The 24003-nt window shown below is 38.8% G+C and overlaps 1 protein-coding gene across 1 annotated transcript; it reads right to left on the reverse strand.

Annotated features, from left to right (window-relative positions):
- Positions 1–139: 139 nt before the first annotated feature.
- On the reverse strand, positions 140–23172 carry erlin2 (ER lipid raft associated 2). The gene is made up of 12 exons (XM_086076631.1): positions 23072–23172; positions 22051–22158; positions 20011–20092; positions 16069–16115; positions 15832–15893; positions 15624–15749; positions 14516–14589; positions 10999–11057; positions 5409–5500; positions 5238–5327; positions 4754–4833; positions 140–4610 (listed from the first exon to the last, which is right to left on the reverse strand). The coding sequence occupies exons 2-12, from the start codon at positions 22155–22157 to the stop codon at positions 4437–4439; spliced, it is 993 nt and encodes a 330-aa protein (XP_085932757.1). The 5' UTR covers position 22158; positions 23072–23172; the 3' UTR covers positions 140–4436.
- Positions 23173–24003: the final 831 nt, after the last annotated feature.

Here is a 24003-nt window from a genome sequence, read left to right on the forward strand (position 1 = left end):
GAACATGCCTGCGGGCTACTCATGTGGTCCTTGGGGCATATCTGGTGCCTGTGGCCGTGGGCATCACGTTGGTGATCCTTGACAGGAAAATAACAACAGTTGACTCAGTGGGGACAATACAGAAGTTTGACCAGTCAAATAAGTCCACAGTGCTTTATTGTCAGAGTATATTTTCAATTTAAATCTGTGTACAAACTTTAGACTTTCTTAACATTGTCAATTTTGTCAGTCATTACAGACTGCACACCCCTTTAAAAGATAAATTTGATCACAACCAGAGAGCAGAGGCAATAACATACAGTACAATGAGTTAGGACAACAGATATTAAATGGCAGTTAAAATCTTTCGTCCGCTCAATGTGATACCAGTCAGATATGCTCTGCAAATTAATCATATCAAGTTTCAGGATATAGGAGTACTATACTTTAAACATGTCTCATATCAAAGGTGATTCTATACCCCAACCCTTCTTCAGCAAGGTCCAGGAGTATTTGAACAAAGACAGAGCTTTTATGATTTTACATGAATGATTTGAAGACATAAAAACAAACAACAATCATACCTGTGACTGTAGTGTGCTTTTTTAAACCTTTAACGAGTTTTCACAAAATGTGAATTTACTTGTGAATATAAAATGCAACTTCTTGAGATAATGCGTGTGAATGCTGGAATGAAAAAAAGAAATATTTCATGTGGAATGAATGATGAACTAAATGGAATGATACCAAGTGATATGGAATGATATGGAATCATGTTTGGTATCTGTGACAAATGTGTACTACTATTGAAATAATGGCACGTTAGAGAGATAAAGAATGCCATTGAAAGATGTGGAATGATATGAAATATTTTGGAATGATAGTGGTGAATATATGCTATTCGGGAAAAAAAAGGAAGAAGGAATGTTTGGTATGTAGGAATTTTTGAGAAGGTTGAAAATCTTTGAGTGAGGTGAACATCATGAATTTCGAATACGAGAGATGTGAATTTGTTACATTTACAATGTCATTGGGAATAAATGAGTAATTATTAACAAACAAATTAATTTGAGGGCTGTGGTTACTGGAAAATAATAGCCTGCTTGGCATGAAGTTTTGGAATATGTAGGAGTTGGAATGATGAGAATCTGTTGTGCCTACAGCATTCACACAATCAACCGTAGCTATTTTATACAGAGCACATTCATTTTCAGTGACTGGACAAATGATTCACAAGAGGTTAACTGGCCAAGTGCAGCTTGCTTTTAACTTAAGAAAAAGAAGGAAAAAGAAAAAAGTCTGCAGGTGACACCAGGTATGTGGGTCGTCATTAAGCTTTAAGAACAGCATGCATATGGAGAGAAAGAACTAAAACCTTAAAATATATCCAAATCAACAGTTTGTTACATTCTGGGGAAAAAATGGAGCTCATCAGCATCAAGGGGCCTTAAAGACCACAGAGGTAGATCACTGAGGTAGATGATTCCAGAAAGTTTTCTACCAAACAAGTCTACGCGACTTTAATAGAAGTCAGGAATAATCAGTGGATGCAACTCATGAAAAAAACAAAAAGACATCTATAATCAAATGATGCCAGATGATGAATGTGGCTGTGTACAAGATGAGGGAAGCCAGATTTGACTTGGCAAGAACATTTTAAAAAGCCTCCAATGTTCTACCATCAGTTTCTTTGAACAGATGTAACCAAATAGAATGTGAATAAACAAAAGTGTGGAAAGGGAAAATATGGAGAAGGAACTGAATAGCGCTCATGATCCAAATCCACATCATTTGTGAAAATGGTGCAGACGGTGTTTTGGCAGATACAAATTGAAGTTAATCAAATGAGCTTATTGGTATTTACAGTATTGATCACATCACGTGACTACTTATAGTGACCCGATACTCTCTGCTTAGTCAACTAATGCTTCAAAATGAAAGCGCACGATGGATGTAGAAAATTATCTGAAACATTAAAGTATATTGAATATTCTTCACTGACCAACTCAGATTTTGATTGCTCTCATCTTAATAGAGCACAATTTTTACTTACTGAACACAAAAGTAAAGGCAGAAGACAGAAATGCTCCCAAAAAATAAGTAAAAAAAAACATTAAAAGTGAATGTAGCTGCAATGAAGTCCTAGCAAAGAAAGAGGACCTGAGTTTTTTCAGGTTTGGTGATGTCATTGAGCTCCAGACTTCAGGTAGTCATAGAGCACCAATAGTTTTCCATCAAAGTAGATTAAAAAAAAATATTAGGGGGAAAAAAACATGCTATTTATTTCACTTTGTTCAAATTGTTTTGTATTTGGTCCAAATGCTATTGAGTCACTGAAAATAGTGGGAATCTCAATACAATGACTCCAATTCTTAAAATATTTTTTTGTGAAGCATTTTAAAGCTGAAAATCGACATTTAAATTCTATCCTGATCAACTGTGATGGAGTATAAAGAACTGATATTTATAAAACACTGTCACTTTCCAAATACTTCTGGACAAAACTGTACGACAAATTTGACAGTAGCTCAGATAACACACAAAGTTCCAAATATTTAAATATTTGTTGAACTGAAACAAACATGCACTCATGCTGAACTTCCACCCTGATCAAAATTTGCAATGTATAAAACTAGTATACACATGAAAAATAAAACACCATTCCATCAACAGAACTCAAATATAAAGTTAAAGCCTTACATTCCATATCAAGTTTCATCATCAAAATGTTTTGTTTGTACTGGAACAAAAACTCTTTATGTCTGCCAGTGCCAGAACCCTCAAGTCTGCATAGAATAAATGCATCAACAGCACGGGCTCAAGCAAAACTCCTGAGTGGCCTGTATCGCTCTGGTCAAACACACACGATGTGCCTTAGCGATACACAACATGTAAAAGAATGGTGATTCTCACAAGCAATGTGAAAAATATCGTTTACACTCACATTGCGATATGCAACCGCTGCAACGTAAAACAATCATAAGAAGAAAAAAAAAGACCAAAAGATGCAAGTGATGACAAATTGGGAACAATTCAAACAGTCAAATGTGACATTTTGGTCCACGTTTGTACTGTGAAGCTATAAGATTAGAAATTATCCCATGGAGTATATAAAGTGATGTTTCGGGGACTTCAAGATGACATGCATTGGTTCGAGTCTACTTCATCACACAGCGTTAATCATTATATGCTACTAGTTGTTACATGTGCCTGAGTTCAGGTACACATAAAACCAGTGTAATCGCTTTGTGCTGAAATTGGTGCAGGGATTTGGCAAATGATTAAAGATGGAGTTAGTATTGTTGCTAAAAAAGAAAAATGTATTGCATGTGAAAGTTTGGATTTACAATACTTGTAGCTGAAGTGGAACTAGATTGCACACGTTCCATAACTCATCACCTAATTTGTCATTTTATAATAACATTACAAACTGCCAAGATTTGTCGGGCGAAGTTACATGAGATGGAAAATATTTCTGATGTCACATAATTGCTTGTTGCAGAGCCACACACGCTGTCTTTCTTTTTGTGTAAACTGTAAATAACTTCTTTTTTTCCTCCGCCTCTTTCCTCATCAGGCGATCACGCTACATTGCTTGGCCTATTTGTGCTGCAGGGACTTTGGTGCGCACAGTAGTCGATCTATGGCTGTTGTGATGGTACGGCGTGCGAGTTCTTTTTTTATTGTAATCCTTTCATACTACTTGTATGTCAAGCAAAAAGAAAGTGGTCGGACGAATATGTGTAATATGAATTCATATGTATAATGGCACATATGGTGTTCCACAGGGTTCAATTCTGGAGCCTCTGCTGTTTTCATTGCATCTGCTGCCCCTGGGTTCCATTTTATGGTTGTTTTAAAATACTCTATAGAGTTGATTGGTGTCAGCGTCCTAACTGCATGATTTGGAATGGCAAGTTGGGCAATTCTAATCCAGCACAACTAGCTATCTAGCAAAACTAAAGGAACACTTCCTGAAGCTGCATGGAGATGAGGAATACAAGAACCGAATGCTTTTGGAATTCAAGGTGAAGACAGCCAAATTCAATAAAAAGCTTACTTTCCCTGTTCATTTTGTTTGCCAGTAAACCCTAAACCTACGACTTGAATTTGGAAAAAAAATGACATTTTATATTTCACTAAAGGAGGGTTTGGTGAAAGCGCAAAGGAAACTGGGGTGGTTCAACACCTCCAACAAGGTTAAGAACCTCTGTTTTAATCTGACCTGTAAAGGTCCTATTTACAGGTTTTACATACCTAGTCAAACAGTGACAGTTTATTTTTATTTTTATTTTTTTTATTAGAGCAGTGCTTCTGAGATACTGAAAATGAGGACCCTAGTCAGCAGAGAGTCTCTGAGCTGGAGGGTGAAACTACCTGCCAAAGTTTGAGTCATTGCCCCCAGAATGTGGTCCACCACCCTGCGCCATCCTCTCGGCCCAAATATACCTTCCTTGCTAATCCACGTCCAAGATCTGCTCTCCCACAACATCCATGGCTGCGGAGGCCTTGAGTGAGGTGCCGGCAGAGTCCACGAACATTTGCGGTATGTCGTTGCCAAAGTAGATTTTGCTGTTGGTGGCAATGGCCTTGTACTTCATCAGCTGCAGGTATTCAGGTGTTAACTTCCGCTGCAAGAGGAGTGAAAATGTGAGTTTGTGTTGTGAATTCAGGAACTCTGGTGCGGACTAAATCAATCACAGATTTGTATGGTTACACATGTACTCTGCTGTGTTATGTAACATGCGTGAAACTCAAGAGACTTTTCTGTCACCTTGTTGGCCTCTGCTGCTTTGAGTGCCGTGTAGAACTCGGCATCTGCTTTGGCCTTCTCCCGTGCCAAGAAGGCCTCATCTATGAAGCACATGAAAAGAATGTTGTGAAAGTGGAAAGGTACTGAAACACCACAACTGTGTGTGATGCCTGAGTTGTTGCAGGTTTGTGCAATCGAGTAATTAATGAGCTAGATTTTTTTTTCTTAATTCTGCTCAGAGTGTGAAACAGATCACATCTTCCAAAGCCATTGCAGAATTTCCACAGCAACAAAAACATTTTGAGGATTGAGGAAAGCCCCAACTTGTATTAGTAATGGCGCATGAACTGTACCTGGACTGTAGCAATAGCCCACCCATGCACAGCATTTGATAAAGAATTAGTCATTACACTGTGCTGGGACTTGCAAAATACCTTTTGCTGTACAAGACAAAAATATTATATTATATATGAATTATTAAACTAAATCTGAGCAGGGTACAAACCTTCAATTTCTGAGATTTTTTTCTCAGTTTTCTTTTCCATGACTTTTTGTTCAAATTTGATTTCCGCCACTTGGGCCACTTTTTCGGCCTCTGAAAGACAAATAATCTTAATTGAGTCTTTTTCCACAAACTCCTCCTCTATTTAACACTTTCAATATAATCCTATGTTACCAATCACAGCTTTGATCCTTTCTGTCTCCGCCTCTTTCTCCACAACCTTCTGTGTCTGCTGGGAGATCAGCAGCTTTGTCTTCTCGCTCTCCCTGTGCGGAAAACACACAACCTTCAACACTGGAGGCTACAAATTCCTGCAAATGCTGGATTGCCAGGGATTGTTCATTTCAACAATGTGACACGATGCCCAGAAACACTGCGCAACTAAATCGGCATATTGGTGCTGCCCAAATTTGAATGTGAACTGTGCAATAATAACCCGTCACCAATAGAGTCTACAACATATAAGTACACAATGAAGACTGTGCGTTTGCACCTAACTCATAAATTCTGTATGTAAACTCAGATTTTTAGTCTGAGCCATTATAATGTAGCAAATAATTTAATTCTCAGTTCATGAGAGTTGTCTGGCTTTCCGTGTGCTTCTTGGAGTTGGTGATTTTTATTATGGCTGCTTACCACAGGTAAGATGAAACACAGACTTAGCAGCCACCACAATCAAGTTTCATTACCGTCAAGGGAAGTGTTATATTTTATTTGTTTGGGTATGGCGTTTGATTTTCTTAACTTTCAAACTTGGTATTCATATAAAAGTGAGCCCCCATGGATTTCTGGATTGCAGAGCAACATCTGAGTGCCAGACAGCAAAACTTCAAACACTGTGCTGCCGGTGTGAACAAAGGAATGTAAGTACTTTACTAAAAAGTGGCAGTATTGACTCATATTGTATATATTGTCGCTGTCAGGTGGAATACCTCCACGTCCAAAATTACAATTCAGGGACCAAAAAAAACAAAACACTTGCTTACTTGAGTTTCAAAACAACACTTGGTTCATGTTGGTATCATACTTTATATAATATTGCAATCATATATTTATATATATACATACATACACGTGTATGAATACATACATACACGTGTATGCATACATACACATACATATATACACGCATACATACATATATACACGCATACATACATATATACACGCATACATATATATACACGCATACATATATATACACGCATACATATATATACACGCATACATATATATACACGCATACATATATATACACGCATACATATATATACACGCATACATATATATACACGCATACATATATATACACGCATACATATATATACACGCATACATATATATACACGCATACATATATATACTTACATATATATATACACACACACATATATACACGTATATACACGCGTATATACTTACATATATATACACACGTATATACATATACCCACATATATATATATATACACACACACACACACACACACTAATATATATATATATATACACACACATACATATACACACATATATACACATACACACACACACACACACACACACACACATATATATTGTGTTTTTTATGCTAGAGCATACAGAAGGCTTTGATGCAGCCTCTCAACTGCAAAGAACGGTTGAAGAAATGGTAGTTATTACACAAACGGACAGCAGATGGCAGTTGAGTTGACTTGTGAACAGCATGAGACGTCGTCGTCAAGCTGTAATTGATGCTCAGGGGCACACGATGACTTATTCAGACCTACCCCTGTTGTTAACTTTTATTTCAATCGTTTGAGATGAGGAAATCACCAGTGCATCCTTCTACTTACATGTCCTACTTTTATGATATGATATCACCGGAGTGTGAACTTTTTACCTTTTCTATAAATTTCACCTGAAAGACAAATCTCCCTAACTTTTTGTGAGTAGTGCAGCTTAAGTGAAAATGACACCACACGACTGATTGTGACGCAAGCAAGAAAATACACTACTGTAAGTGAATGGGCTCGACCTCTGTTGACGTCTGCATGACATTGCAGGTTTTGACACAAATGTGGGTGGGCCAAATTCAGCTCTAAAACCATCAGAAAAACAGCTTAAATTTACACACTGCATCTATTTTGGAGGAACCATTTTCTGAGACATTGTTCTTAAATCCATAACTGGAATAGGACACAGCATGAACAATAAACTGCTGTGTTTCTCAGCTCATGCTGTGCAAACTTGCCAGTGTGCGAAGATTGAAGGGAAAGAAGCATTAAGTGCTCAACCTGTATCTGAGACAATTGGCCAGTTGGAAATTATTGCAAGTTTTGACTTGTTAATTTCGCAATGTACTGGCCAGTTTTCGCCATGCAGGTGACATAAGCATAAAAAAATAATATACGGATAAAGACATTTCTAATCCTTGTTATCATATCAAATGATATAATGTTGATCTGCTTGAACAACTGATGGAAAATCAAACATTGATGTGAGAGGAAAAGGTTGGTTTTGAGAGTTATGATAAATACTGTAAACCTCACCTGCAAGTTGAAGCATGTACTGTATGTAGTGTGTCTATTGAAACCCGTTTCTACTCAACTGTTAAAATGCCACGTTTGTGAAATGAGAACAAAAAAAAGACGATTTCACATCTTTTCCCACCTCAAGTGTGCACTATAACCTTAATTTGATTCAACTATTTTTCTTAGATGTAAAAACTATGGTTAGCAAAGAGAAGAAGAGAGAAGCCAAGGGATCTCGTAATCAAAAGAGGTCTGGTAAGAGAAGGGTACAAAATAATTTTCAAAGCTTAATTAAAAACCAAGGAACAACACAGTGAAGGAAGTTATTGTTAATTGGAAAAATAAATACATTAATGAAAGTCATAGCTAAAATTATTACACAACCCGTTTCTTCAGTTTCTTGTTCATTTTAAATGCCTGGTGCAACGAGTTATTGTGGCCAAACATAAGAGTTCAAGTGCTGATATACAGCCATTTTCCATGTTTTTTTTTTTTAAATCACTTAAGTTCTTACATCAATAGCTTAGCTTATGGCACTGTAGTGCCAAAAGGAGTGCTCACATTCCATGTTTTTTTCTGTCAGTCGCACAATACACCATTGGTACCATGCATTTAAATCAACAAGAAAGGGAAGAATATAATGTGGTCTAATATATTTTTTCCATGACTAGACAAGCGATTAAGAAAATGGATAGATGGATAGATGTCAACAATGACATTACTGAGAATTAGACATCCCTCTAAAATAAAGAAAACACTTTAGGAAAACTGGCCAGGGAGTCATTGAAGAGCCCTACAGCACTGTTAAGGAGCAGCAGGATTTTTTTTTATCTGGTGAGTATTGCCAACATCAGCCATAGTCTTCATAGGTCTGTGCTACGAAAGCAATCCAGAAGGCTTTTCTTACAAACATAAAAGCCTGACTACTGTAGATTACTGTCATTTTGAGTACAATACGCTCTTGGATATAAAAGGCTCCCCCCCCAAAAGCACCCTTCAAAAGCATTTTTTCTTTCTACTCATGTAAATGCGCATCCCCAATTTGCTGGTATCAATGCTCAAAAACTTGATAATTATCTGCATAGTACTTTGATAGATTGGGATTTTTGCCTGTCAACACTGGAGAATACCAGTAGTGGTACCTAGATACAACAACATCGTTTGAACATATTGCGACAGGAAAAAAAAATCATTGAAACAGTAAAGGTGAACATCTGGTTAACGTTTAGAGCAAATGTTGCAGCCTTAAACCCTAACAAGAAATCAACATTCGCTACCTTTGAGGGATGCACGGTTAACCGGTAATAATTTGGTATCTGGGTACTGCGTCATTTAAAACGAACTACACTGCGTTTTGTATGGTACCGGCACATGCAGCGCCGCCGCTCGCCAAGTGACCTTACCGAGACTCTAAACTAGTCAGAGGAGTTAGCATATAGCAAACAAGTAGCAAGCACCCTGACTTGCATAAGGAGCTCAAAGATCGACAGGTAGGCCTTGTGTACTTTCTGGTTGATAACCTGCAACTTTTCCCCTTTACGCACTGTAGTTATGAATGACGTAATTCACAAATGGCTGCATGGGAAGCGTAACGGCAATGCTTAAAGTAGCGGCTACTACAAGCTGTCCTTTCATAAAATCTCACGGGACACAACACCCAAAAATACTAAGAAACTTTGTTTGGCGATTAGCTCAGTAGTAGAGCAACGTCCATGACCCGACTAACACATTTAAGCTAGTCTTCAATGCAGGTGGAGCTCCCCCCGGACATCCTCCTCTCATCATCCTTCTCCCTCTTCCTCCCTCCCTCCATATAATTAAAGACAAAAGAAATGTTTTTCGAAGAAAAATAAAGTCTTGAATGACTTTTTGTTTTAGTTGTCTTTTGATTTGGAAAAAGTACAGAAAAGTATCAAACTACATGCTGGTACTGTAACCAATACCAAAATGTTGGTATCGGGACAACACTACTACCCTTCACAAATGTGTGATACGAGCTTGAGAGAATATCCACAAGCACACAGTGCTAACATATCTATCTAGTAGAGGGAAAAAAGACCCGGATATTCAGTGATGTGTTCTAAAGGTGACCGAGGGTCGATTTGTGGAAAAGTGATGCTGTTTATTAGGGCCCGACTGATAGGGATATTTGAGGCCGGTCCGATTCTTAACTTTCCTATTTGGTTCCCAGAATGTATTGTGTGGCGCAATGCATTTAATTAATGACGATATAAAGACATTAAAGTAAGGGTGCACCAATCACAATTTTCTGAACAATCATAGATCCCCGATCTTTTAAAAAGTCTGACAGTCTGACCTGCCGATTCCGATTTTTTCCGATCTATACACCTTCAGTGTTCCAATCTTGTTGTATTGGAAAACATTGAAAATGATCTGTTAAATAGTACAAATGAGTTGCTGTAACTGCACATGAAGTAGTTCACTCAAACAAAAATGATAAGTATATTAGTCATCTCAGCAGAAGAGGACAGTGGCTGACATTTTCAGACCTCTAAGGGGGGAGATGGGTTGGAGGAAAAGATTGGTTTATTTTTAAGGGATCAGCCGATCATCGATCCCCCCAAATTAAGGAAATCTGGGCCGAAACAAAGTTTTTAAATTCATGAATAATTATATGTCACCATTAAAAATATTTAGATGAAGAACTTCTACACACAGGTACACAGTATTAAAGAATACTGAAACGTTACAAATTATTTTGGTGATCATCAATGCTAATTTAGGGAAGTTGTGGCATAAACCTTACATTGGGTGGTGGTCTGCATTTGTTTTGGAACTGCACGTGCCACTATGTGAAAACCCACACTAATCGACAAGTGGAATTTGACGGCTTGGTGATGAAGTGCTGCCTCCGTGAGTCACAATCAGGGAGGATCAACCAGCTGCGGTTTCTTTGCAGCTATTTGCGAGGATAAATCTCTCCTGCTTTGATTGCAGAGCCTGGGAGGAAGTTTAAGAGTCAACAAAAGTCTCCGATAGCACCAGGGAGAGTTGCTAGATTTGTTGCTTGTCGCTTTTTGGTCAAAGAGGCGGCCCAACACACTCACTAAACATTGCACGTCAAAAAATGATGGTGCACTCACAGTGGAGGGTCATGTGAGGGTTGGGGTGAGCATTTTATAGTTGCTGTTCCAGTGCACATGTTGGTGACTACTTCAGGTCAAACAAAGATGCTCAAAGATTGACATAAACACATTCAAAGTTCACACAGAGAACAAAAGAAAACTTACATGAGCTCGTAGTTTCTGCGGATGCTCTCTGGGATGTTGGGCTTTGTGACACGCACTGCCTGCGGAGCAAGATGCAAAGACGGTAGAGACTTGGTCAACTCTTTAAGAAAATGTTGCCCAATAAGTGTTCACCACAAGGAGGATAAGCAAAGGCAGATGTGGAGTAGCCCAGATGTAAGACCTCAACATCCGCAATGTGACAACATCACCGCTTTCCCAGAAAGAGCAGCAATTGTTATTTCAACTGGTTCTGGTTATTTATAGGAAAACTTAGGCCTGAGTATTAAAAACCAAAGCAGAGTGTAACACTCAGCAATGAAATGTGTGTTTATCTATGGGGTCTCAGGGGTTTCTTTATGAACAGGCCCCCCCCTTCAAAAAAAAAAAGGAAAGAACACTGTTGATGAATGATCCTGTGGGGACTGCTAAGGTCTTAGCAAAGGTTGTGAAAGCTAACTATAAATGCCTTCTGGTCTTTCAGTGACACTAATGTACTCAGCTGACATGAAACTCGCAATGGGTTCAAATAATTGTCACGCATTATTTTCACAAGGTATTGTGGTGTAACGCTACATCAATAAATGTATCAAATTAAAAGATTTCCACCAGATATCTTGCCCCCCCTTGAATATTATTCCCGACAATCCAAAATATTCTGGTTAATCATGTGATTTTCACTTTTTAGAAAAGTTTTTTTTTTTATTCTAGCAAGTGTCTCAATCACTGTCACAAACCTTTGGGATGAACTAACAACAAAATAGGGATGTAACGATGCATTGAAAATCGATGTAATATCAATGTTAAGTGCTTAAAATATGCATCGATTTTTTGGGGACGGACACATTTTGCGGATATCCGGTATTGTTTGGTGGTTCTTTGTGACTGATCAGAATATAATGACTGGCTGATAGCCAATACACAACCGTGCAAGCCGTTGAAGCAACAGGGCGGTCATCTTGCTCCTCCCATCTCAAGAGCGGACTGCTGTACAAACTAGATTGTATACAGACAGATTAGACATATACAGCTCGTAGGCAGTTAGTATAGGGCCGCAGGCGGGGTGGTCACTATTTTTTAACAAGTAATTGAAAAAAAATAATAATAATTAATTAACAAGTGGACGGTATGTGTGGCTTTGAAGACCCCCTTTTCTTTTATCGCTCAGTTTCTTAAACCCCAATATTAGATTTGGCATATTTTGTTGAATACAGTTATAGTTCTTTAATAAAAAATAGACACGTTTTCTCCTGTAAACATTATTAAGCATATCATTTATACATATATTTAAGGCAAGTCGTAAAATGTTTGATGTTCTCGTTTATGTTTAAAAAATTTTAATATCATAAATCTATTTTTTGGCCCTCGATACGATTCTGATACTTAGTTTTGCCAATACTTTTTTTTTTCCCAAACATGAAAAAGCTGCCCTGCCATTGGTTCAGAGCATTCAAGGGCCAAAAGGATATCTTGGCTCGGCAAGCAGTGAAGAGATCACACATCAGTGAATGTCGTGCACAAGCAAGACACAAGAGGGTTGCATTTGGATCTTATAAAACCCTTTCAACAATCTACATAACACAACTTTGCTAAGGTAAATATCAAAGCATTCCCCCCCTTGTGGAATGTTCCAAATTACATGCGATTATAATATACAGTGGCGAGTAGTTACTAGGGGTGGGAATTTTTAAATACTGTATTTAGTGATTCCAATTCCAATATCAATACTGCTTATAAATCCAATTCTTCAATTGATTATCTTAACAATTTTTATTGGGTGAGGGAATGCAATACACTAATGGATTTGTTCTATGCGTGGAACTGTTTGATTTATTTAACCTTTTATTATTATTTAACAGGCCAAGGCAATTGAAAATGGATTCTCATTTGTAATGCGGATTTTATCACTATCAATACATGTAAAGCACTGAGTTACTTTGTTGTTGAATTGTACCATGTGCAATATAAATAAACTTGCCTCGCTCGCTGTGGCACGCACGTACGTGGCAGCCATGTTGGTGGGGCAATGTTTCCATCAAATCTAATGCATGTAGGCCTACATTTGAAAATAAATCACAACTTACTGGTACTAATTTCTCAACTGATTTTCACGAGGTTTACTCCCCCCTTTAAATAAATAAAGCTCTACATACCCTAACATTGCAGTTTTCCTTGAAATTGCATACATTTAATGGCAATTTTCTACTCTTCTAATTTCACATTTCTAATTCATGATAATGAAATGGCAACAAGAGGACAGACGATACTGTTATCAGCTAACGTCACGAGACTGATACCTTGAAATGAGGCCTGGTATTGTCCCAATACAGATACCTGGTATCGGTACTCGCCCATCCATAAAAATAAATAACGGCTGTTCGTACTGTGTGCACGTCAGCATCTTAGGGGCAGTGTAGTGCTGTGCATGCATGGAATACACACAGTGAACATTAGAATAAGAATGTTTCATTAATATAACTAATTTTCACAGATTAGTAAGATTATGTGCTTTTAAGTACTGTTATATTACCTGTCAATGTGTTCCTACAGAGTTGTGTGTGAATAATTGGTATTTAAAGGAATATCACTCCGGAAGTTGACGCTAATTTTCCATTAGTTTATCAATGCTATTTTACGTTGACGATAGCATTAGCACTGGTGGTTACAGTGTATCTGAAATAAAGCATGTCATTAAACAGTTTAAAGCACGCTCAGGGTGGGCAAAATCACATGCATGTCACACACATGCCGCACAAGCATGGTGCATTCAGGGCGCTTTCACAACATTGGTAACTTGCAAACACACCGCGTCATTCTCATTCGGCTCAATTATTTTTCTTTGATTATCATGTTTGTATAATCATGAGATTAAATTGCAATGAATTGCCCAGCCCTAGCGTCCTAACACTTTTGTTAATGATATTCCAAAAGATTTCACCTTAATATTGCAATGCTCAGAGTGGTGGATGAATTGAACTTCACAGGTAAAAGGAAACAAGACAGCTCATGTCCGAATGCAGCCTCATGTGTAGATCAGGATGTTGAAAACAACAAAGAGATTGTGTCGAAATCACAATATCATGTGATGAAGTAGACAGCAGAAGAATGATTGCACTTCTCGGTGCCTCTAACGCCAAAAGACTGCATGATGTTATCACGTTGGTGTTACTTTCAATACAACTTGTGCCAGATCCAGATTTTATAGCATTGCACAACTTGTTATATAATGGCCTCATTCAAAATAATAAGGGTCCTGCAAACAAAACAAAAATAATGGCGGCGATATAGTTACAGTCTACTTTTGCCAAAATATGGAGTATCTTATTAAGGAAAACTGCAACAAAAGTCTGGAAAAAAACATTACAGAAATTGGAATTCCCCAGTAAGGTAAACTAAATAAAGTTGAGTTGAACAGCGTTGATTGCTACAATACATTCATAAATTAATTAAAACAATGGAAAAACTAAAAGATGACCGTGTTTGGGTCATCATGGTTTTGCGGTGACCATTTTCACTGTACCTGTATGATGAGACCAGGTGCCATGCTTGTTAGATCTTCTTGCAATGTTAGTTTCAGGTTTTCGTCGATTTGGTCTGAAGAGGAGATTGTGCGTGTGAAGATGAGAATACGACTTCACAGACAAACTAGAACCACACAACAACAACGACAACAACGTAGGCTATGTGGACCAAAGCATGGAGTTGGTCTCACTTTGTAGCTTTTTTTGAAATATCAAAGTGAGTGAAAATGTGTGTTCAATTACTCTTTTTAACTCATTCAAACCCAAAAACACGTAAGTACATTTTTAAATTATTTGTCCGTCACTTTTATGCTTTTTTTAAGGCTCTGATGGTGGCTTCAAGCATTGGTAGTTATTAAAAAAACGGCCAGCAGGTGGCATCAGAGTATAAGAGATCAGCCAGGGACATGTTACAACAAGCTCTTTTTTACAGTGTTTTCTCCAGAAATGTTAATATTGATGACATTTAGCTATACTCTAATGCTAATGGGATATATGCCACGGAGGAGGCGGGACATCTGGGTTTTCAACACACTTTGTTTCCGGTTCCGGTTCGAGACGTGTGGGCCGCGTCCCAATACTTGCACTTCCGCCTTTGTGCCCCTCGGTTGCGCGTTCACATCGACGGATGCGAGTGTGTAGTGTGTCTGTCTCAGTTGTCCGAAACATTTCAGAAAGCTGATACGCCCTGCGGGCGGGAGCGCGCGGTTCGGGGGGCGCTTAGGTGGGGGTCCGAGTGTTGGAACGCCGCCAGAAACGCGCTGATGTGTGAAACCCAGAAGTCGGAAGTCCGTGGCATCCACCCCATTGCAGCAAAACGGAAACAGATACCAATATACTTTTTTTCCTGGTGAAAGAAGTTACTCTAATCTTTATTTTGGTAGGTTACATGTTTTATAGCAATAGAACACAATATTCTGTGGGCCTTGCAAAATCAGTCAAAATCCAGCAAAACAGCCGGGAGTGAAGGAGGTTGCTTCAGTGAAAGTGGCTGGGAGTGAATGGTTAACAATAAGAGAAATTTTGGTGCAGTCATGCTGCTTGTTCTACCGACATGTTCTACTAAAGCATTTGTTATTATTGGAGTCCGTCACCTTTGATACCTACCAAACAGGCCGATGTAGACCTCCTGCAGAGAGTGAACACTGCAGAACTGGTTGAGTTCGTGGTGAACCTTGTTGAATATCAAGGCTTTGTCGTAATCTGCAGTAAAATTCTTCACTATGTCAAACACTGTAGAGGGTGAGACGAACAGGACATCAAACACATAACATGCCGACTTTCTGAAGGATCAAATAGTTGTTTTATTGTTTACCTTGTGAGGGAACAAGGTAGTTCACAACCTCTATGCGATCAAAGTAGATCATCACACCACCACTGAAAGAGTAGTTAACACTTTTATTGAGTGAAACGTCCCTCTGAAAATTATGCCAGTGCATTTTCTTTACGCAATTTCAAACATCTTGAATACATTTTGTGGCGCAACACTGCTGTAAACACATCAAGACGCCACATATGAAACCAGTTCAAACTATCATAACAGAAAGCCTACCTCGTGCCACAGGGAACATTTTTCACCTCATCTGTCTGTAGTGTCGTCTACAAGACAAGAACAATGCATTATTTTCCGACATATCAGTAGTGATGGCAGTGCGACACTGAAGCTTCGATACAAGCTTCAAACCCTGAACTACAATTCCATAGAACCACTGCTTCAAAGCTTCTTTTGGTGCGGAAAAAAATCACGTGACATATGACGTCCGAAGCAGCGACTGATTCGTTGTCCGAATGAATCACATGCCTGGTTCGCGGTCCAATCACGTGATTCTCGATTCTGACAGGTGACAGGTTGAAACAGTTTTGAATTTGAGCGTCAACCCTTTATAACCGTTCTAAACAATGTACTATTCGTGGGTTGTCGGTGCTGTTGAATTGTCATTGCCTTGCGTTGTTACATTTGGTCATTCATGGAGCCAGCCAGGAAGAGAGGTCGTTCTGAAATGTGGGAACACCTCAATCTGATCACTCCTGATAAGGTAGGTGTGCTGGCTGTTTAAAGTTATGTATATAGATCAGAATCAGAAAAAAACTTTAATTATCCCCGGGGGACAATTATTTATTGATTTATTTTTTCAAAGGGCATTTTTTTTTCAAGGCGCAAATTAAATAAAAAACGTTTTGACTTGGACGGGAATGGAACCCGAGTTACCCGAGTGGCAGGTGATCATTTTACCACTGAACAACCAATGTTTGGTTGTAAAGCTTATATAAATAGGCTTTACCTTTTTTACTTTCTTCAATTGATTTGACCTCAGTCAGGTGCACGTGTAGAAACAGTATATGTAATATGATTAGTGTAATTGCATTTTTATTTAAAAATGCTTTCTCTACAGGTCCAGTGCTTAGTGTGTGCTACTGAACTGAAGTATCATGGGAATACTTCCTCCATGATTAGGCACTTCACTGCCAAGCATTGGAGTTGCTGTTAACCAGGGGAACACAAATCAAGGTATGCTATATGTATTATACTATTATTAACTAGACACACAAACACAATATGATATGACAGTATTCCATGACTCATAGGCCTGCTTCGTTTAAGTGCAATTTTACATAAATTGTTATTTTCTTTAATTCATTTTCTTTTTATTTCTTTGTGTCTTTATTTTTTTGTCTTAGTGGACCGGAAGCCAAAGCTGGATGAGGCTCTTGTGAATATGGTAGTGAAAGACTCGCAGCCTTTTTCCAGCGTGGATGACTGTGGCTTCAAGGAGTTTGTGGCATTGCTTGATCCCACATACACTCTTCCATCCAGGCGGGCTCTAAAGAACATGGTGCTCCAGAAATATGAGGAGGAGAAGACCAAGGCCAAGGCGGTCATGCAGAGGGTAGAGGCTGTGAGCCTAACTGCTGATATGTGGACCTCCATTAATATGGATGCATATCTAGCAGTGACCTGCCATTATGTAGATGCCTCTGTGAAGCTGGCCACAGTGCTTTTGGGAGTGGTGCCTTTCCCTGAAGCTCATACATCTGTTAACATTACTGCTGCAATGAGGTCTCTCATGGAGAAATGGGGCATTGAAAGCAAAGTGAGCTCTATTGTAACGGATGCAGGGGCTAATATGGTAGCCTCTGTCAGAAGTTCCAATTTAAGACATGCACTTTGCTTTGCCCATTCACTAAATTTAGTGGTGAAGAAGTCCCTTGATTTAACTCCTGGCCTACAAGACCTTCGCACAAGGGCACGGAAAGTTGTCACTTTGTTTAGAACCAGCACAACAGCAAAAGAGAAGCTCACAGAAGTGCAGGAGCAGATGCAGCGTCCAGTGATGAAGCTTATCCAGGGAGGTGAACACACGCTGGAACAGCACCTTCCTCATATTACAGCGCCTTTTTGAGGAGAGACAGTCAGTAGGGGCAGCACTTGCAACGCTGGAAACAGAAGTAAAACTTCTGTCCTCTGAGGACTATGAAACAGTTGCTGCATGCCTCCAATTGCTTGCCCCCTTTTACCAGGCAACAGTAGAATTGTCCGAGGAGAAAAGAGTCTCGGGGTCAAAGGTCATCCCAATGACAAAAATGTTGAGGCTATACTTGAATGAAACAATTGGTACAATAAGCCACAACACTGCTGCAATACTGGGACAGAACTTATTGTCAGGGATGCAAAAGAGGTTTGACCCTACAGAAACCCAAACAGCACTGACGCTTTCAACGCTGCTGGACCCAAGATTCAAAACAATTGGATTCTACAATCAAGTACAGGCACAAGCATCAATAAAACGACTGACCGCACAATGCTCACAACTGATGAGATACACACCACCTGACACACTTACAGAAGAACAGCCCTCCACATCAGCTCTACCAGTACCAGCACCAGCAAATCCATCATCCACTTGTAATTTTTTTTTAATTAGTTAATTGATTAAATGTAGGAAAAATAAGTACAAGTAAAAAAGGATATGGATTGAAACCTTACAGTAGTGATGGTTACTGTCATGTTTGTCTTTCAGATATTAACCTTTGGCACACACTGGACAGAGATGCTTCTGAAGCAAGGAAGGCAAGGAATGCCACAGCAGACGCTATAGTGGAGGTGCAGCGTTATTTGACTGAGCCACTCCTGGACCGAACAGAGGATCCACTGGTTTACTGGCTGAACCACCAAAATGTGTACCCTCATCTGTTTCAGCTTGCAAAACAATTTTTATGCACGCCAGCATCGTCGGTCCCGTGCGAGCGAGTTTTCTCTAAATGTGGAGAAGTTGTGAGCAAAAAAGGAAACCGGCTCAATCCAAAAACAGTGGAAAAAATAATGTACCTCAATAAAAATCTTTGAGTGTCCCCCATGACCCCTGTCAGTTACACAAGCACACCAAACCTATGCCATATCTTACCAGCACTTTCTCCTCAATAACAAAATACACACATTCATCAGTCTTTATTTGTCAATAGAACATGCTATTCGGTCTTAGTGTGAGTCCAACAAAGAATTTTCAAAGCAAAGATGCTTTAAATCCACTGCAGCCTTGCAGTTTACCAGTAGAGGTCACTGTAACTGAAGCTTCGAGTAATGAACCTATTTTCAAAACAATTGGCTCAAGTGGTTCAGTGCTTCACAAAAGCTTCATTTGCCCATCACTACATATCAGCACAAATTACATGAATCATATGTAGGTAGTGCTAGTTCTGGTGTTAGACGGCTCCGAGCCTCAGCAACGCACTGAAGTCACAATCAGGTAAATGAGCCCGCTAACAAGTTAGTAGACCCAGGACAATTGTTCAACTGTAATGCATGCACTCCAAGTGAGTATAAGTTAGCTACACTACACTGCATAAACAAAATATGAAGGTTAATGTAATTGGATCAATGATACTGCTTTGGGCTAGCACCTTCCAAATTAAGCATTTGCTGTGGCACCTATGTTTTTGCCAACCACCAAAAGTAGTAGAAGAAGAAATAGAAGCAAAAGAAGAAAAACAAATAGATGTAGAAGTGGTAGTAGTCATGGCAACTAATGTGTGACGTATTGCGAGTTTAGCATGCGGCATCCGCCACCACAGGGATTTATTATTTATAGCATCAAAAGGCACAATAACCGACCAGGATTTTACCTTTCGCCACAATGCAAGCCGGGATTCTAGTTAAGGTCAAGCATTTTAAACTAAAATGAAAAACGTCTCTGGAGTTAGAAGCGAAAGTTTCCAACCGGAGCTTGTTTCTGCCATCAACACAATAAGTAAATCGGTATTTAGAGTGTGAGTCCGAGCTCTAATATTAATATACAAAAGCCACACCTGAGTATATAGGTCGCAGGACGAGCCAAACTATAGAAAAAAAAGCGCGACTTAGTCGAGAAAAATAAGGCAACTGGATCTTGTTAATTTCTGCTTTGAATCAAATGTTTTTTACTTACAAGTCTAAATGTTGTTTTGACTGTGGTACAATGCAAATTATTATTTCAAAATATTCATTCACTTAAATCACCTGTACAGACTTGTAGGAGGTGATGAACGGAAGCATAAGATGGAAACCCGGTCCACTCGTGGTGGTCAAGAGAGCTCCTCCCCTGTGGGATTATAAAACACACACAACAAAGACGTTTTTCAACTGTGATGAATCAAGACAGTTGAACCAATAAAATCCCTTAAAGCATACTGAGAGGGTGAATGTTTGTGTTTGTGAAGGTAGTGAATGTTGATTTCTCATCAGGGTTTGATCTAATTCGCACAAGTTTGTCAGACATTCAACAACAGTTTTTTATGGCTTTGCGGAAGAAGAAAAAATTGCTAGACATTCGCCATGCCTTTCCTTATCGAGCAAATATCTGCTGGCAAACGTTTGCGACCTTGAACGAACTTTGATGAACCCTGTAGAGAAATCGCTATCATTCACCCACTCAGTGAGATACGGGCTTAAAGGAGAAGTCCAACATTTTCTTTACAATAATATGTTCTATATGGCCCCACTAGTCTAAACACGGTATTCTGAATAATATTTCCTTGGAATATGAATTAAGCATCAAAATTTACAAGTTTTTAACATTTCAGGGGGCGTCTATTTTGCCACTTGCTGTTGACTGAAAACACAGTGCCTCAGGGTTTTAGCTTGTAAAAAGTCACATGGCCAAACTCAGAAAACAGGTAAGCCGTGAATGGTCGTTCACTGAGCCCTGACCAACGTACCACGCCCAGTGTAAAGCTGCGTAGGACTCGAAACAGGGTCAAATTAACATGCGAATCAGTGAGAATCATGTTAATGTGCCTTACCTACGTAACATTTAGCCCTTGTAATCCTGACGAAATTTGTTACTTGTTTATTATCAAGGTGACAAGTACAGTATAAGCCTTTGATCATAATTGAATCATACAGGGTACTAATCAAGTTTGATAGTATAGTATACAAGGAGGTGATATTTTGTAGGACTTTGGTGAAGTCAATTGAAGGAAATACTTATTTCCTCTCGAGGTATCGTCATTTTAGTTTGAACACTTCCAAAACTTCTAGTAGTATAATAAAAATAAAAATAGATTCCTTGTTGTTGTCAACTGGTCTAAACTGAGAAATGCCTACTGTACCTACTCTTGATATGTCACTTGCTAAAAATGCTTGCTTCAAGCGACGTTGCTGTTAATGCCTGTTTTTTAATTAATACTTTATGGTTTTCATAAAAGAAATGCCAAGTTTAAACTGAAATATTTGTTGAAAAATTGTTTGCTGCCATGCACAATGACAAGTTAAGGAATAGAAATTGTTGATTTTATAAAAAGAAAAAGAAAAGGAAACCAACTGGTTGCTTATTATAAAGTGAAGGCATGACTGATAAGAATGCAAAAAAAATAGTTTATTTAAATGCCTGAATAGGCGACCATTTGCCAATGAAATTGAATCAATTTCCTTTAATTGCTTTTTAAATATTGAGAAATATGAACAGATCAGATCAACCAGTGTACCACAACAAATTCATTGTGTTGTGGCTCGTAGGTTTGACTGCAGTGAAGAAAATCCTACAGGTGGGCATAAACCCCCAGCTAAATTTATAATTTGGGGTTCTGGCAATTAGGCCAATGTGATTTGTTGTTGTTGCTGATTAATTACATCTATAGTAAATTGCATGACCTTCTTTAACTGCCAGTGGTGCATTCTTAACAAGTTTGTGAGATCAGCTATGGCCCTTTTCTTACAGACATCCAACTTCTGGTTGAATTATTCTGAGCCACATACAACTGACATTGAAAGAGAAGTATAAAACAACCAGGCTGATGGAAAGTAAAAAGAGTGAGTTCATGCAGCTGAGCGTGTTTGTTAGTCTCAACATCCACTTTCATTATGATCATATCAATATTTGTCAACAATACTGAACACTGTCAAAGCCATATCACAGTGTGTCAGCATTTCTAATAAAATGACTCTCCAATAATGTTTTGGATGCCTTTGGCAAACAGAATTGAAGCAGATGGCTGTTTTACAGCTAAGCAGGTTAACTGCTTTGCAGACATACAGCAGCCAAACACACTGCACACTCACCTGTAGTACACTCCAGTGTGACCTTCATCGATCTTGTGCATAGAAGCTAAAAGTGTTGCTCCAACAAGAGCCACAATAATTGAGAATATGGCACCCCACTGTGCCATTCTGAAAAAGCAAAATAGACAGACAGCATGTAATAAGGAATGGATCTTTCAACCTGGGTGTAAAAAGATAACAATCAGAAATTCTCCCTCCACAAATAGACTTGATCACCTGCATTCACTGAACTACACATATAGCAAGTAACACATGATGCACATATGCTGGCTTCATCTGTTTATCTGCACTTAGCCAAAGCTTATCCTGCCATTAGCTGGGACTCAATAACCTTGTCACCGTCAAAGAGGATAGGGCCCCATGTGTGAAAAGCCCTGGTGATCAAATGAATTTGAAAATAACTAGGGAATCCCTCTGGACATACTAATGATGAGTTCTAGCTGTGGTGCTTGTGCATTTGTTTGTTTAGCTCTCGTTCGGGACATGGTAACAACAAGCTGAACAAACTACTGATGACTGGGCTCATGAATCAATAGTTTTCACGTGTTTGACCAAAACATGCACGTAAAGTGTGTACAGCTGGACTTTTGAGGGACTGATCGTCATGACCGCTGAACTATTGCTCATGAAAGAAGACGTACATTTAAAGTTGAGGCAAACCTGCCTTAAATTAAGTTTTAGCTCACACCGTTCTGCCGTCTTAAGGTGCTCCCACAGGAAAAAGGACACGATTAAACAACAACTAAAACTCTTGAAAACAATGAATGGAACTCGTGAACCCGAGAAGTTACGTTGTTAACGTTGATTAATTTGATTTACTAAACTCGCAGATTGCATTCTTGAAATATAAACGTTGTTTGGCATAAATAACTGAGAGTCCGCGAGATATCTTTCGGTCAGCCTTTTCTTTTGCGTTAGACCATAACTGTGGCCAAATGGTTATTGGGCGTTACAATACCGCACAATGTATTTAAAATAAGATGCCATTGTGATCGTCGCGACCTTTCTGTGAAGTTCTTACCTTCCAATTTGGTCCAAATCAATGCTAAACACTAGAACCACCTGCTAACTTCTTCTTCACAGGATTCAACCAGGATAATAGGAGCGCTACTGACATCTAGTGGATGAACCAATCCACTGCCAGTTTCAATACATTTAAAAGATAGATAGATAGATAGATAGATAGATAGATAGATAGATAGATAGATAGATAGATAGATAGATAGATAGATAGATAGATAGATAGATAGATGGATGGATGGATGGATGGATGGATGGATGGATGGATGGATGGATGGATAGATAGATAGATAGATAGATAGATAGATAGATAGATAGATAGATAGATAGATAGATAGATAGATAGATAGATAGATGGATGGATGGAAGAACGGACGGACGGACGGACAGACAGACAGACAGACAGACAGACAGACAGACAGACAGACAGACAGACAGACAGACAGACAGACAGACAGACAGACAGAGTCTACTTTACAGTCAAAGGTTTGGACACAGAATCTGTATAAAAACTTTTGACTGGTAGTAACATAGAAACCGCCATATTAAGACAAATAAAAAACAAATCTTTGTGGAAAATAATAGAGACGATCGTTGCAATCTAATTATAGCACAGAAAAATGTGTACACTTAGTGCAAAGTGGGTAGTATGGTTAAGGTTCTGTGCTGTATTTATATTTAAACTACGCGAGAACCTATAAAAACTCCACGGGCTAAACAGTAAAGTTGTTTGATTAAAAAATCGTCGTAAATGATTTACCCACTAAAAACAGCAGATGGCGACAAAGACCAGACAACATTAGGTCGTTTGTCTCCAGCCAAAGGAATCACAACAATGACAATTTAGTGTACACGGCTTTGTCTGTGCATTAATGACAAAGTTTCACTTCTATTGTGTTTGCTCAAACATTTGTAGCACCCGAATCAGACTAG

Source organism: Leptonotus elevatus, chromosome 5, assembly GCF_054856555.1.
Source record: "Leptonotus elevatus isolate MCC_2025b chromosome 5, RoL_Lele_1.0, whole genome shotgun sequence".
Lineage (NCBI taxonomy): Eukaryota > Metazoa > Chordata > Actinopteri > Syngnathiformes > Syngnathidae > Leptonotus > Leptonotus elevatus.

What these genes read in the sequence shown, in the direction of transcription:
- erlin2 (XM_086076631.1), bottom strand. Translation starts at nt 22,157, where the DNA reads ATGGCACAGTGGGGTGCCATATTCTCAATTATTGTGGCTCTTGTTGGA. An exon ending in GGTCTACATCGGCCTGTTTG is followed by an intron (nt 14,590 to 15,623) that starts GTAGGTATCAAA and finishes TCTCCTCTTCAG; the next exon opens with ACCAAATCGACGAAAACCTG. An exon ending in AAGCAGCAGAGGCCAACAAG is followed by an intron (nt 4,611 to 4,753) that starts GTGACAGAAAAG and finishes CTCCTCTTGCAG; the next exon opens with CGGAAGTTAACACCTGAATA.